At 46.8% G+C, this 14,089-nt stretch overlaps 2 protein-coding genes across 3 annotated transcripts in view; one reads left to right on the forward strand and one right to left on the reverse strand.

Annotated features, from left to right (window-relative positions):
* The window catches only part of CDCA3 (cell division cycle associated 3), a 4,640-nt gene extending 3,664 nt beyond the window's left edge, over nucleotides 1–976 (reverse strand). Inside the window, exon 1 of the mRNA XM_029960643.1 lies at nucleotides 916–976. Coding sequence (XP_029816503.1) covers nucleotides 916–976 — 61 coding nt within the window. The remainder of the gene's footprint in view (nucleotides 1–915) is intronic.
* USP5 (ubiquitin specific peptidase 5) lies at nucleotides 383–14,083 on the forward strand. Of its 2 annotated transcripts, none has more exons than XM_029960687.1 (19): nucleotides 383–1,073; nucleotides 1,368–1,434; nucleotides 4,285–4,418; nucleotides 4,702–4,847; nucleotides 5,152–5,336; nucleotides 5,941–6,035; nucleotides 6,552–6,745; nucleotides 6,898–6,969; nucleotides 8,210–8,291; nucleotides 8,512–8,637; nucleotides 9,075–9,228; nucleotides 9,613–9,787; nucleotides 11,037–11,125; nucleotides 11,321–11,512; nucleotides 12,053–12,196; nucleotides 12,354–12,499; nucleotides 12,586–12,736; nucleotides 13,373–13,457; nucleotides 13,628–14,083. In XM_029960687.1, exons 1-19 carry the CDS (start codon nucleotides 975–977, stop codon nucleotides 13,719–13,721), a joined length of 2,430 nt encoding a protein of 809 aa, XP_029816547.1. In that variant the 5' UTR covers nucleotides 383–974; the 3' UTR covers nucleotides 13,722–14,083. The 2 variants fall into 2 exon arrangements, with proteins under 2 accessions (XP_029816547.1, XP_029816548.1); XM_029960688.1 differs by having other exon boundaries at nucleotides 384–1,073; nucleotides 11,321–11,443; nucleotides 13,628–13,922.
* Nucleotides 14,084–14,089: the final 6 nt, after the last annotated feature.

Below are 14,089 nucleotides of genomic sequence, written 5' to 3' on the forward strand. Positions count from 1 at the left end.
GGGGCCAAGGCCGTGCTGTGTCATTAAGATGGCAGTGGTCCCTTCTCCAGCCATCTCCACCCCGCCGGCATCCCTGCGTCTCCTGCGCTACCCACGCCCGGCCTAGGCGGACCAGGGGAGGCGCAGGCGGCAGGAGAGCGAGGTCCCCCCTTGGGCTTCTCCGCGGGTGCTCGTCCGGGCTGAGCCCCAGCCCACCAGAAATGGGCTGTAATTGGAAGATACGGGTCCTTCGAGGAAGCGGCACATGGCATCCTGGCCCTCATCCCCTCCCCGAGTCCCACAGTGATGCCTAGCCGTGCGTTGCCCACTCTGACTGTCTCAGCTGCTGCTGAGACCTTAGTGGTTTCACTCTTTCCAGCCTCTGCATTTGGGTCTCTCACCCCTTCAATTTTAAAAGGATACTTCTGCTGAACGAGCATGGTGTTTTCCAGCTGCTGGGGGGATAGTGGGGTTCATTCTGGGTCTGTTTTGGAGCTGCTCACAAGCTTTTGAACCCAATAGCAATAGTAAACAGTGGTCTGTTAACCTTATTCACACTGTAGCTTGGCAGCATTCCCTGTGGCACTGGAATCGTGCTCTTGGACAGGGTGCCACAGTTTTGCTGGTAATGATTGTACTGTGCTCTGAACTTGTGAACTGTGAGTGCTAAGGGCCTTTTGCAAGATAGACTCCTGGGGAAGCTCAGACTTTCCTGGTTCAGTAGCACCCTGCCGTAAGTGAACAGGCAAATAGTTTTTTTAATATGTCATCATGACAGGAGTGCCTGTTGTGGGACAGCCAGGCAGGGGCTTGCCATCTTATTTCTGACTCGCTGCTGAGTGACTGGTATGTAGGAATGAGCTGTTGCCGTGGTTTACTGAATAATGACTAGTTTTCTGTGCCTATCCTAGCAGCTGGAATGGCATTCTTTCCCACCTCCCTTCAGTTTCATTCCTCCTTCCTTCCAGGAGTCAGATGGCGGCTTGTATATCTGCATGAACACGTTCCTGGGCTTTGGGAAGCAGTATGTGGAAAGGCACTATCAGAAAACAGGCCAGCGGGTCTATCTGCATCTCAAAAGAACACGTAAACCGGTAAAAAATAAAAATATATATGCTCAAGCTTGTTCTGAAATTGAGAGCTGGGCTGTGTCTCTTTATTCAACCAGATACAGTTTATTCTCCTCAGACACAACTGATGTTTTTCCTGGTGAATTGAGGGACACCAGTCCTTCAGCTCTGCTTATGTTGCATTGTTGTATGGATTGCCCATGCTATTTCGGCCCAGCTTCCTTCTGTTCTCAGGGTAGCTTAATTTCAATCCTTAAGGCCTGCCACCGCTTGCCTGTCCCCCTAATTCTATTTCCGTATTTCTTGTCAATGCCATAGAAGGAAGAAGACACCAATTCCAGTGCTGGGGACCCCCCAAGGAAGAAACCAACTCGCTTGGCTATTGGTAAGGAAGTACTTGTGCACTCTGTGGTCCTTGTTGTTTTGAGCCAGCTCTCTGGAGCTGCCTGGCTCGTCTCTTTTGCCTTTACTCTTCTGGGCTAGTATGACTGGCCAAAGTAAGACTTCACGTTTTCTAATGTGTCTCAGGTGAATAGTTTCTGCAGAACAGTCATTGAGGTGGTAGTTGTGTTTTGTGTCCAAAGTTGCATCATGTTTTATGTGGATAAATACATTTTGTATCCTCTCTGCATGCCTGGCTCAGTTTGTTATGGTTATAACCAGAATGGGATTGTTGCTTAAACAGGATGTGCCCAGTGTGGGGCTGAAGGAAGTTTGAGAAAATATATAAGTCTGAGAAAAGTACGTTTGAAGCTTCTGACAGATAAACTATTCTGTAAACTTCTCAGATATCGAACTAGTGGTATTGATATAGATGGGGAAGAAGTTAATGGTAAATGCTGTATTAACGTTTTTGGCTCAATAGGTCTTTGAAATACAAGGCTGATGCTGGAGAAAATACGTGTGAACATTAAAATATTAAAAACAAGCCCTTTTTTGAAGAAGAACAAGGCTGGTGTTCCATTATTCTCTTGCACCAACTGAAAAGGCTGTCATGGCAATCAGTGGAGATGCTGCTTATTTGGTGCAGTCTCAGCTCGTAATTTCTGAACCATTATGGAGACACATAAAGCAGAGCACAGGAACATTTGTAGCAGTAACAGGTTCTTGGCTTGCTGGAAGCTGACCACTAGAGGGAAATCCAGAACCTGGACTGGGAACATCTTGCTTTTGGCTCACTTTTTCCACTGCTGCCGGAGCACAAACACTGCTATTAAGGCTGTCAGCTGCTCTCTGTTTGGATGGTGAGCTGAATGGAGTCCAAAAGATCACTTCTAGCAAAATTGAGACTAGAATCTATGTTTCTTCAGGTAGCCAGTGCTTTTATTGATACAATTATGCTGCTTTTGGAGAGATGAGGCCCAGTCTGCATTATGAGTTACTTCTGCATCCTGAATTCTGCAAAGGTCTTGAGAGAAGTGTTATCAGTGGGTTCGCAAATATCTACCTGTGATAACAGTTTAGTGGTGTGAATGGATCAGGAGAGAATAAAAGAAAGTATTAGCCCTGTGACACAGTGGTCTTAAGTTCAGGAGAGATTTTTTTTATCTTTATTTTAGCTGAACTATGGTCGTTTAGCTAATCCTGACACAGGAGGTTTTTTTAAAGTACTAGAAAGATTTCAGAGCAAAATGTCATTAGCTGCAAAATGTAGCCCTTGATCTCTCTGTACCTCATGCTCCCCTCTCCATGGAAAAAAAAAAAAGAAATCTACAGTGCTTGCCTCCTATGCCTGAATGTTGGTTGAATGACTTTTGTAGTCTGTGGTGCGTAGATACCATGGAAAGGGAAACAGTGTGCCTCGTGGCAAGGTGTTGGCTATAAGTGGGGGGGAAAGGACTAGGAGTCAGTCTGCTGGCTGAAGACACTCTTCCTCATCTAGAGCCTCAGAAGGTTCATATAACCACTGAGGAAACCTCACCAGTCTGGTTTAGTTTGTTTAGAGTTTGGGAATCGTGTAATGCCCTGGGGGATTGTGTATGGCTTTACTCTGTGAAGTGGTGACAGGAAATCTCTCTGGGCTGTGCCAAAGAGGCACAGAAGAGGATTATCTGGGTATGTTGTTGCATGATGCTGGGGACTGTTTTCAGGTATTTCTAAAATCACCATATTCATAGGTAGCAGTTTGTGCACAGTGTAAAAATTGTAGGTATCTAAGGAGGGAGTTGCAGAAGATCTCATGGGACCGAGTGTTTTTGTCAATAATGTTTTAAGGAAATGCGGTAGTGGTTATCAGAACTGTGTCACGCAGAGGATTCTTGAGGCAGAGACACTGAACAGCAAAAGCTTGTATTCCCTGCAGAAATTTGTTGCAGTCACAGATGTTCATAGATCTGTTGCAGAGGTTATTGGAGCCACAACGTGCAATTTTTCAAGGAATAAAGGAAATTCAGTTTAAAAAATCAGGGGGTTTAGGCTGCTAATAAACCCTGTCTGTCTTGCCTGTTTCCTTCTGGGATGTAGCATGTGAACACCTGGAGAATAGGAACAGCCAAGCTTTTTCCCTGAGTTCCTACATAATTCAGAAACTGTTCCCTGCTGTAGTTGAGGGAATCTGCAGAAACTACAGATGTTTTAGGTGAACATCCATCATGACTATTGGCAGCTGGCAAATAACCTTTTATGTATGGATCTCCCATTTCTGTTCCAACCTCTGGAAAGCAAGGCTAAGTGTACATGAGAAACTACTAGCACTATACCTTTCCTAAGGCTTTTTCTGTGATTCTGGATGTTCCAGGGGAGTTCCTGGTTCTTCTTGCTTGAGTTCAGGACTCTGAACTATCCTTTCTGGAAAAGGCAAGAAACAGAGGCAGGCTCCTTAAAGATGCTGGCAGAGCTGACCTGTGCACAGGGCTGCAAGATGATCTCTTCATGCACATCTCCATTCACCATCTTGAGTCTTCTGGTGAAGGATGAACTCCAGTGCTTTATCTTGGCTCTGTTCTAGAACAAGTGGTTTTTTTCTGGTTGTAGTCAGGGTCTGGAGACTCTTTTTAAGCATCGGTAAAAAGAGCTGGGAAAAGGCAAACCTGTTGTCATTGGGCTTATATTTGCTTCTGTGAAGTCCACACTGCCAGCAGAAATTTTGGGACCCAGAAGTGGAAGAAAGGTTATAGATCACTGATTTAGAGCTTTATCTTAGTCATAGTGCTTTATTTCATGTAAACTCTGGGCAAAGAAGCTTGGCAAGCTCTTTGGTTTTACCTGTTACCACGATGTTTTTTTCTTCCTGTAGGTGTAGAAGGTGGATTTGACATCACAGAAGAAAAGTTTGAATATGACGAAGATGTAAAAATAGTAATTTTCCCAGACCATTTGGATATTCCTCGTGATGGGCTGGAGGGCCTACCAGACATGGTCAGAGATAGGGTATGTTTGGGTGTAGGCCTGTGTTTTCTATTGATGAGGAAATGTACCTTTACAGAGAAGGAAACACTACCCTGTGAAAGGGATCCTGCAGAGCTGCTGTGAAGTCTCAGCTGGCAGTAGCAGGACTGTTCTGCATTTACACAGTTCTTTATATTATGAAGTCCTGGCTTGTGTGTGACAGAGGCTCCATAACACAACTGACTTGCCTAAATGTACAGTGTTGTGCTACTGGAAGCTTCTTTCCATGTGCCCTTCATGTTTTTTCCTGCTGTCCTAATTCCAGATTGCCAGTGCAATTGAGGCCATCCTGACAGCAGATTCAGCCTCACGGAAGCAGGAGGTGCAAGCTTGGGATGGGGAGGTTCGACGTGTTTCCAAACACGCTTTTTCTCTGCACCAACTTCAGAACGATGTCCGCATCCCACCATGGTGAGCTTAGTACTGAAACTAGATGTGTCCCAGACCTGTCCCCGTCACTTTCTTCTCCTGTCCTGTACTGCAGCAGCAGATGACGCTGCTTTTGTGAGTCTCTGAGTGTGCCTTGTTATAGTAAATTCGGAGGAGATGGCAAACTAAGGCATTTCAGGATGCTCAGTGTTCTGAAATGAAAGAGGATTGAGATTGCCTATAGTACGGGTAATGCGGTCAGCAGTGGGTAGTAACGGAGAGGGCTTGGGAGGTAGGATCCAAAGGTTTTCGCTCTGATCTCTTTTTCTCTGTTCCCTGTCCATAGTGGCTGGAAGTGCAGCAAGTGTGACATGAAGGAGAACCTGTGGCTGAACATGACGGACGGGGCCATCCTCTGTGGTCGGCGCTACTTTGATGGCAGTGGTGGCAACAATCACGCGGTCGAGCATTACCGAGAAACTGGCTACCCACTGGCTGTGAAACTGGGAACAATTACTCCTGATGGGGCTGGTGAGAAGGGGATCCTCTGTGGGGAAATCCCAGGCACGCTCAGGCTGACTTGGGTCTCTGACAAGGCAAGTCAGGGAGGATTTCCAGGTATGGGACTAATGCTGCCCATCTTATGACCTGGAATGTGCAGTGCCATCCCATTGTGAACTTCTCCACTCTGATGTACTTCTTGTATGAAGTGAAGAAACAGCTGATAAAACCTTGCCTTCCTCTTCCACTCCCTTGTAACTGGAGGACTTTAGAATAGTTATCCAGGTTGCCATCTTATTTTCCGTGGTGGGGTGTTTATCAAAGAATTTTGTGTCCAAATCTTAAGCAGAGAGTATATGGCACAGTAACCCAATTTCCTCACTCCGAGCGTATGTGTACCTCTGTACCTCGATCAGTGGCAAAGTTGTTTGTCTTGTCAAGTTGTTTGTCTTGTCACGTCGTTCAGAGGAATCTCAGTGTTCTGTGATGCTATTCTGCTGAGGAGGAAAAGAAGCCCCAACTGCCCAGTTTGTCAAAACTCACAGTTCTGAGCACTCTGTTCTCTTCATCCAGCTGTGAATTTGAGATCACAGGCCATTATAAGTCTCTGTTTCTCCTCCGTGTTCCTGCATAGATGTCTACTCCTATGACGAGGATGACATGGTGTTGGATCCCAACCTGGCAGAACACCTGGCACACTTTGGGATTGACATGCTCAAGATGCAGAAGGTGAGGGGGAAGGGTGATCCTTCATAGGCTGAGAGGGAGAGAGTAGCAACTCTAGGTATTTTGGTTGGATTCCAGCTTTCTGTGACTATGCAGAACCATTCCTGATCAAGAAACCCTGGGTTTTTTTGTCACACAGAGAGTTATCTCATCTACCTCTCTTCTTTCACTGCCTTTTTTGCCTTTCTTTCATGTCCCTCAAGTTTATTTCCTTGGGGTTATGTGTCAGTACTGTGGGCAGAGAGACTCCCAGGTGCTGAGCTTTGTTCCCTAGATTCAGTGTTAGTGTGTGATTTCTATGCCTCTTTTCAAGGAACGGTTCAGATTTCTCCCGTGTTTGTTATCCTTCCTCTTTCTGTCACAGGTATTCAGATATATGGAAACAATTCTTGTTTCTTCCTCCTCTCTGAATACCATAAACCACAATGGATTTGACTATGTGTATCTCTACAACTTTTCACACCTCTAATGTGCCCTTGAGTCTGTCTTGAGGATTTTTCCTGTTCTTTCCCTCTGCAGACAGACAAAACAATGACAGAACTGGAAATAGACATGAATCAGCGCATTGGGGAGTGGGAGCTCATCCAGGAGTCTGGCGTGCAGCTCAAGCCTCTCTATGGGCCTGGGTACACTGGTATCCGTAACCTGGGCAACAGTTGCTACCTCAATTCTGTGATGCAGGTGCTGTTCAGTATCCCAGACTTCCAGAGAAAGTAAGTGAGTTTAGTCACCCTTTTGCATTAGTCTGGGATCAGTAGAAAGGTCTCCTAGAGCTGGGAGCTTCTGTTACAGTAATCATGCTCAGAATTACCTCTATACTAGATGAACCTATATATGCCTTAGATTGTCTCATTTTGCTCTGCAGGTATGTGGACAAGCTGGAGAAGATATTCCAAAGCGCACCTTCAGACCCCACACAGGACTTCAGCACACAAGTGTACGTAGAGTTTTGGTGAGAGAAGGAAGGCCAAAGCTGCCTGGGTGCATCCCTTCTTTGCTGGTTTGTTCAGGTTTCTCCCTCACTCTCTGTTTCCATGCCCACCACCGAAGACACTGATCCTCAGTGATCAATAAGGATGTAAGCTAAGAAATTCAGCTGAATGCCCTAGGTGCAGAGGACAGAGAGCACCTCAGTGTTCATGGGAGGCTCTTAAATGAGTTATGTGGGAAGACAGTATTGTCTGTCACCCCAGGGGGATTTCTGGTAGGCAGCTTCTGTCTGCATAACAGCAAAAGTGCTTGCTGTCTGCAGTGGAGGGAGATTGTAAAGAGCAAAGGAATATGTAGATTTAGTCAATTTTATTCTCAATGGGTAATTTATATATGCTTAAAGAGGCTTCCCTTGAGAGGTGTTGTGTGAGCAATAGCAGGAGAATATGCAGATGGAGGAACACAAGATTTGGGAGGGTTTTACATTTTAAATACATGAAATCTATGCTACAGCTGCTCTAAAACGGCAAAGCAGCATGTGGAGATTTGGGATGAAGAAAGGGAAGGTGGCATTTGTGGTAGGGAGCTCAGTGGTAGGGGTGGTTTCTAAATTTGGACAGCCTGGAGTGAGTTGTTCAATGAGAGGGGATTAAGATGAGACAGCCAGAAAGCAGAGGGAAGAATTGGTAAGGTTTGGTTCCAGACAAATGGCGGTATTGATGGGGAATGACTTGAGTGAAGTGAAACAGTAGGAGAGTCAGCATAGGAAGAATTTCCTGAACACTTCTGTTGTCCATTAAGTGCTTCATGCAGTCATCCCTGATTTTTCCTCTGGGAAAAAGTGATCAGTCTGCTCACAGCAATGCTATTTCTGGTTCAGACAGTTTCCCTGTGCCCTGTTGTCTCCTGCACAGTCAGACAGACTGCTACCTTACCCGGGTCAGGCTACAGCTCAGTTTGGCTGTTACACAGTTGCCATGTGGCTCAGCACCCGCTTTTCCTTTATGTGCTACTCAGTGTGCAAGCAGTGGCTGAGGTTGGTGCCCAAAAGTCCTGGTAACTTTGAAGTGAGTGATATCTCCTGGGGCCAGAGGGCAGACCACAATAAGATGATCTTGTCTGGTGCAGCAGAGAAAGCTATTACCTGTGAGACTGACAGTGTTAAAGCTGGATGGGTTGCTGTGGCTCCCGGAGTATGTGGGATTGAAGAAACTGTTTTGATGCTAACAGTGACTTCATCATTCCAGAGCCAAACTGGGCCATGGACTGCTTTCTGGGGAGTATTCAAGGCCAGCCTCTGCAGATGGGGAACAGCAGCCTGATCAGAAGGTGATCCTTAGATATGGCATCCTCTTGATGTGTGTGTTGCATGAGGTACTGTGTGTACTGTGTAGGAAAGGAGAGAGAACCCTTTCTGCAGACATTTCCTAAGGCTCATTCCAAGATCGTGTCACCTGAAGAAAAGCATGGCTAAGAGTAGTGTGCTACTTGCCAGGACACATGCTTGGCAAATTATGACCACTTTCCTGTTCCACTTTGTTGTTTGCAGGGTATGCAAAATGGCATTGCTCCACGCATGTTTAAGTCCCTCATCGGAAAGGGGCACCCAGAATTTTCCACTAACCGACAGCAGGATGCCCAGGAATTCTTTCTGCACTTCATCAATATGGTGGAGGTAATGGTTGAGTCTATCTGTCAAATCATGGAAAAGCCAGCTTGGTTTTCTCCCCACAGCAAGGGTAAGGAGTGGAGGTGAGAAGCTGGCAATCAGGGCAGAGAGAGGGAGAGAACACAGGGAAATTGGCCAGCCAGCACCTGCCGAGGCAGAGAAGGAGAGATGCTTGGCCATGTTTTCAGGGCTGACTCCTTGGAGAAATCTCTGCTGGGAGTGGCACAGCTGGAGATGCAAATTTTCTTCTTTAGGGGCAGGCGTGCCATGGGTTCCTGGGGTAGTGAAGTTGGCTCTAGTTTCCTCTTTGCTGTCTTTTCAAGAGGACTGGGTACAGAAGTGAATACTCTTCAGCCACGTCCTGTGTGGGATCACTGCTACTGCAGATAGTTATTTCTGCCATTCTGATGTTACATTTGTCCTTCTAATCTCTCCTTCTTCAGAGGAACTGCCGCAGCTCGGAGAACCCTAACGAGGTCTTCCGTTTTCTGGTGGAGGAGAAGCTGAAGTGCCTGGCCACAGAAAAGGTGAAATATACCCAGCGTGTGGACTATATTATGCAGCTGCCTGTGCCAATGGATGCTGCACTCAACAAAGGTCAGTAATGTGCCAAGACCTGAACAGTAGCAAACTCTGTGTTTGTGTATTGTACTATTCTTACAGAACTCCTTAAATGAGAAGGGGACTTCTTTGCCACTTCTGAGGCCAGATCCTTCTCCTGCTTTTGTGGGATCAGGCTGATTTCTTCAGAGGTGGTGTGACACGGTGATGTCCCTGTGGAGCCTTTCCCTCGGACACCACAAGCTGGCCTGTGATTCAGCAAACCAGGACTGACTGCAGTAGCAGAACAGTGCTCTGGAAGTTATGCTCCATTCTTGATGGCGTGTATCTATAGGCCTGTTCCGCCCCTGGGTATAGCTTACACCAGTCGTTTTGTAGGTACCTAGAGGTGGTCCTTGATGACTCTGCTTTATTCTCTAGATGAACTACTGGAATATGAGGAGAAGAAGAGGCAAGCAGAGGAGGAGAAGCAGCCACTGCCTGAGCTGGTGCGAGCCAAGGTGCCTTTCAGCTCCTGCCTAGAGGCCTATGGAGCTCCAGAGCAGGTGGATGATTTCTGGAGCACAGCCTTGCAGGCCAAGTCTGTGGCTCTCAAGTGAGTGTGTGTCAGCTAGGCTGTGACAAACTGGCCGTAGCTGCATCTTTGGGGACTACTTGTAGTGGCTTGGGGAAGAAGCATTACCGAAGCTTTGTAGTCAACCACACCCTGGACCCATAGAAGGTTGAAGCAGAGTGGGAATCAGTCTGTCAGTGCTGGAGTGGTTGCCCTGAGTGGGCAGAACAGCAGTGTTGATGAAGTCAGATTTCAGTTACTGAGAGGCTATGAAAATACAGTGATATTCCATAAAACTAGTAGCTTTTGTAAATGTAAAATTTAGCTTTAGAATCAGTACTGACAGTATGGCGACAGTGGTCTTGCATAGTCTCTCAAATTTCTTTAAGTTTTTAGCTATTAAGATTAGAAAAAACACTGAGTGTAACAGATGCAAGAGTTCTTTTTAAGAATGGTAACTTAAGTGCTAGTAGCAAAGTTTAAAGAACAGCTTTAATTTTTCTCACTGCCTGGAGCACATGCAAGAGTGAAAAGGTAGAGTGAGAAGATTACAAATGTAAGCGGCTTTCTGCTGTGATGCTACTGTGTGTTCTTCTGCAATGAAGAAGCTGGAAGTATTTTTCTAACAAATATTCTGTTAGTAAGAAATAGCTACTACAAACATCACATTGAAAAATAACATTTTGTTTTGCTTTTTAGTGAGTTGTGTTCAAACACTTTACCATTGATTAAGTTAGTTCTACAACATGTTGCAGTTATTTCCTGGTAATAAGTATCTTGTCTCACAGGCACTTCTCCCTTCACAAACATTCCCCTCTGTTTCATAGATTCCAAAATAATGTTCAATCAAATTCAGTTAACTTAAAATTCACTTCTGCTTCATATCCAAAAAGTGCTCTTGTGCTTGAAAGCCTGTCAGTTCCTGCAGCTGTATCTGTTGGTCTAATAAAAGATATTATTTCCTCTACATTTTTTAAGGGTTAGACTTTTAATTAAACACCAAAATGTGAGGAGGCTTGTAAAATACAGGATTGGAGGGTAAGAGAGCATGTACTCTTTTTTGTCAACCCCCAAGATTTTGTAAACGTTGCACTCTGTCCCATCTTGTCAGGGCTTCTTTAGAAATGGTTCTGTTTGAGGACCTCTAAGATCAGCACAGGAGTGCTGTACAAATAGGTGTATCCTCCTGGCTTAGAATATGCCTCTGCCCTACTCACTGATTTCTTAAATCAACTAGGTGCCCTCAATTGTTGCTGACAAAGTATTTAAAAATATTATGTGTCTCTTTCAGAACAACACGGTTCGCCTCTTTCCCAGATTATCTGGTCATCCAGATCAAGAAGTTCACTTTCGGTCTGGACTGGGTGCCCAAAAAGCTTGGTAAGAAGAATGAGAACTACAGAACATATAGGTACTGGGAGTCACATATGGATATTGTGGTCATCATTGCAAAGAGGAAAGGAAGTACCCCAAAAGTTGCTGCAGGCATCCCCAGGGACTTACCCTTCAAGATCTCTCAACCGAATCCTTTGTTTCTGCCCCTGTGGGGAGGCTGAGCAAGACTTTATTTTGCAGATGTTTCCATTGAAATGCCAGAGGAGCTGGATATCTCTGCGCTGCAGGGAACAGGGCTGCAGGATGGAGAAGAGGAAATGCCAGACATCGCACCCCCACTGGTGACACCAGACGAGCCCAAAGGTAGCCTGGGGTTCTATGGCAACGAGGACGACGACTCCTTCTGCTCCCCTCACTTCTCCTCTCCGACATGTTAGTGATTCTCCTCCTCTCTTCCTGATGCCTGACTCATTTCCCTGCTCTCCTTGCCTTGTCTCCCATGCTAGCAGTTTCCCACTTGCTCGGACTTTCCCTGTGCCTCTGTCAGTGATTGCCGGCTGCCTCCCTTGCATGCCTGTTATGCAAGGGAGTTTGTTGATTCCTGTTCTGTGCAGGATGGTGGGGTGGCATGTCTGGTGCATTTAGAGGAGGCAGAACTGGGGTTTATACAAGATTTAACTGGTACAGTTATTTTATTTTCACAAACCACAGTGGGAGGTTGGGTTTGGAGCCTAGGGAGGAGCCAGTGCTCCCAAGTTCATGAGCTCAGTTGTTTTGTTCTTTTGGGATTCCTGTGTGTGAGACTGCACTTCTGAAGAGCAAGGTTTGTTAAGGGATGAGAAGAGCAGAGAGATGGAGCTTGGTGTGAAATAAAGTCAGAAGTGGTGGCTTTGGAGGCTGTGTGACACTACACAAAATGGAGCAGGCAGGGATGGGTGGGAGTGGGTGGCTCTAATCTCTGTGTTCCCACAGCACCCATGTTGGATGAGTCGGTGATTATCCAGCTAGTGGAGATGGGCTTTCCCATGGATGCCTGCCGCAAAGCCGTATATTACACAGGGAACAGTGGGGTTGAGGCGGCCATGATGTGGGTCATGTCACATATGGATGATCCAGGTATGGGGCCACATGGCCATAGTGAAGCTTACTGCATCTGGGCCACGGTACTTCCTGTCCCGCTGCCACAATGGAAAACTGAAGTAGTTTGGACTTGGACTGTATCCATCCCAGAGAGATCTAACTGTTCTGAGCTGTGTTCTGTTTCCTGCTGCAGACTTTGCTAACCCATTAGTTCTCCCTGGATCCAGTGGACCGGGGTCAACTATTGCCTGCCCAGACCCTCCTTCAGAAGACAGTGTGGCCACTATTGTCTCCATGGGCTTCTCCCGGGACCACGCTATGAAAGCGCTCAGGGCGACGGTGAGAGGCATGGGTGACATCAGAGTGCAAGGATATTCTCAGGAACAGGGATTCCCAAGTTCACTGTCTTCTCTTCTTCCTTCCAGAACAACAGTCTGGAGCGTGCTGTGGATTGGATCTTCAGTCACATTGATGACCTTGCAGAAGCTGCTATGGATATCTCAGAAGGGCACTCAGCAGCTGATTCCATCTCTGAATCCGTCCCTGTGGGTCCTAAAGTGCGCGATGGGCCTGGAAGTGAGTTCCACGCTGTAGGAATGTGGATTTTGGGGTGCAAACTCCTCATGACTTTGTTGTCCCTGATCCATGCAGTACTACAGGTTTTAGCAGCAGTAACTGTCACAAAGCTGGTTTGGTTGTTGAAATAGAAGCCGAGAGGAAAAGAGGAGGAATGGCGATGTAGTCCAGACCTTTCAGGCTGGGTAGGAATTACCTGGAAGCCAGTAAGAGAGAGGCAGAGGAAGTGCCGTGTAGTGAAAGACAGGAAGGGCTGTGCTGCATTTTTTCAATTATCCCAGAAGGCTTTTTTGCCCTTCAGGGAAATCTGGTTCCAGTCTGTGTGCAGAATTGGTGCCAGTGCTGCTGGGCTGCTGGATGCCATATGGAGAGGGAATCCCTGCCTTACCCATCCAGCACCCATGGGCTAAATGAAAAGTTGGAAGAGAGAAGGCTAAATGGAAGTTACCATCATTTCCCTACATTTTTGGCCTTAAGACCACTCACAGGCACATTTGATGGGGATCCAGTTCTAAATTATTACCCAGCAGAGCTACCATCAGGGACCTTCTCTAGAGAGGGCTTTGCACAGGGTGTTTCAGAGTAAGATGCCTTTCCTTTTTCCCTGGTGATCCTTTCTTCCCTCCTCTTCTCAAGAATACCAGCTGTTTGCCTTCATCAGCCACATGGGCACTTCGACTATGTGTGGACACTACGTTTGTCACATCAAGAAAGACGGCAGGTGAGAGGGATTTCCACAGCATTAGGGGACTTGGAGGTACTGCTTTAAATCCCACCCTGTTTCTTCTGAGGTCTTGTGGGGATCAGGGATGAGAGCAGGTGAGGGGACTCAATGGAGTTGTGTCTTAACCATGGAATGGCATCCCTGAGCTCTTCTTGTGCCTGTTGCAGATGGGTGATCTACAACGACCAGAAAGTCTGTGCTTCTGAGAAGCCACCGAAGGACCTGGGCTACATCTACTTCTATCAGCGGATTCCCAGCTAGAACATCCTCTTGCTGTGTGTGGTGGGGGGAGAGTGGGCTGAAGGTGTTGGGGAGGAAGGGGTGGGGGCAGTGAGGATGGGAGTAGGGTCCTTCTCTCCCCTGCTCCTCTTTCCCCAGTAGTCCCTTCATGGCCCCTCTGTGGAGACACAGGAGGAGAAGAGTTAATTGACTAATTGACTGGGGGCTGGAGCCCCTGTGGACATGACTGAAGAGGGTCCGGGGGGAGGGTGGGAATATCTGTTTCTCTAGGAAATGTCCTCACTGTCCCCACCCCGGTGACACACAGCCCTAGTGCTTCGCTGCTTGGTGGGACGATGCCACCTCCTTGCTGTCCAGAAGGAGAGGAGGGGGCCTGTGTGTTACGTGTG

This window comes from Manacus vitellinus, unplaced genomic scaffold (assembly GCF_001715985.3).
Source record: "Manacus vitellinus isolate BGI_N305 unplaced genomic scaffold, ASM171598v3 scaffold_28_pilon, whole genome shotgun sequence".
NCBI classification, from domain to species: Eukaryota; Metazoa; Chordata; class Aves; order Passeriformes; family Pipridae; genus Manacus; species Manacus vitellinus.

What these genes read in the sequence shown, in the direction of transcription:
- USP5 (XM_029960687.1), top strand. Translation starts at nt 975, where the DNA reads ATGAACACGTTCCTGGGCTTTGGGAAGCAGTATGTGGAAAGGCACTAT. An exon ending in TCACTTCTCCTCTCCGACAT is followed by an intron (nt 11,513 to 12,052) that starts GTTAGTGATTCT and finishes GTGTTCCCACAG; the next exon opens with CACCCATGTTGGATGAGTCG. An exon ending in CACATCAAGAAAGACGGCAG is followed by an intron (nt 13,458 to 13,627) that starts GTGAGAGGGATT and finishes TGCCTGTTGCAG; the next exon opens with ATGGGTGATCTACAACGACC.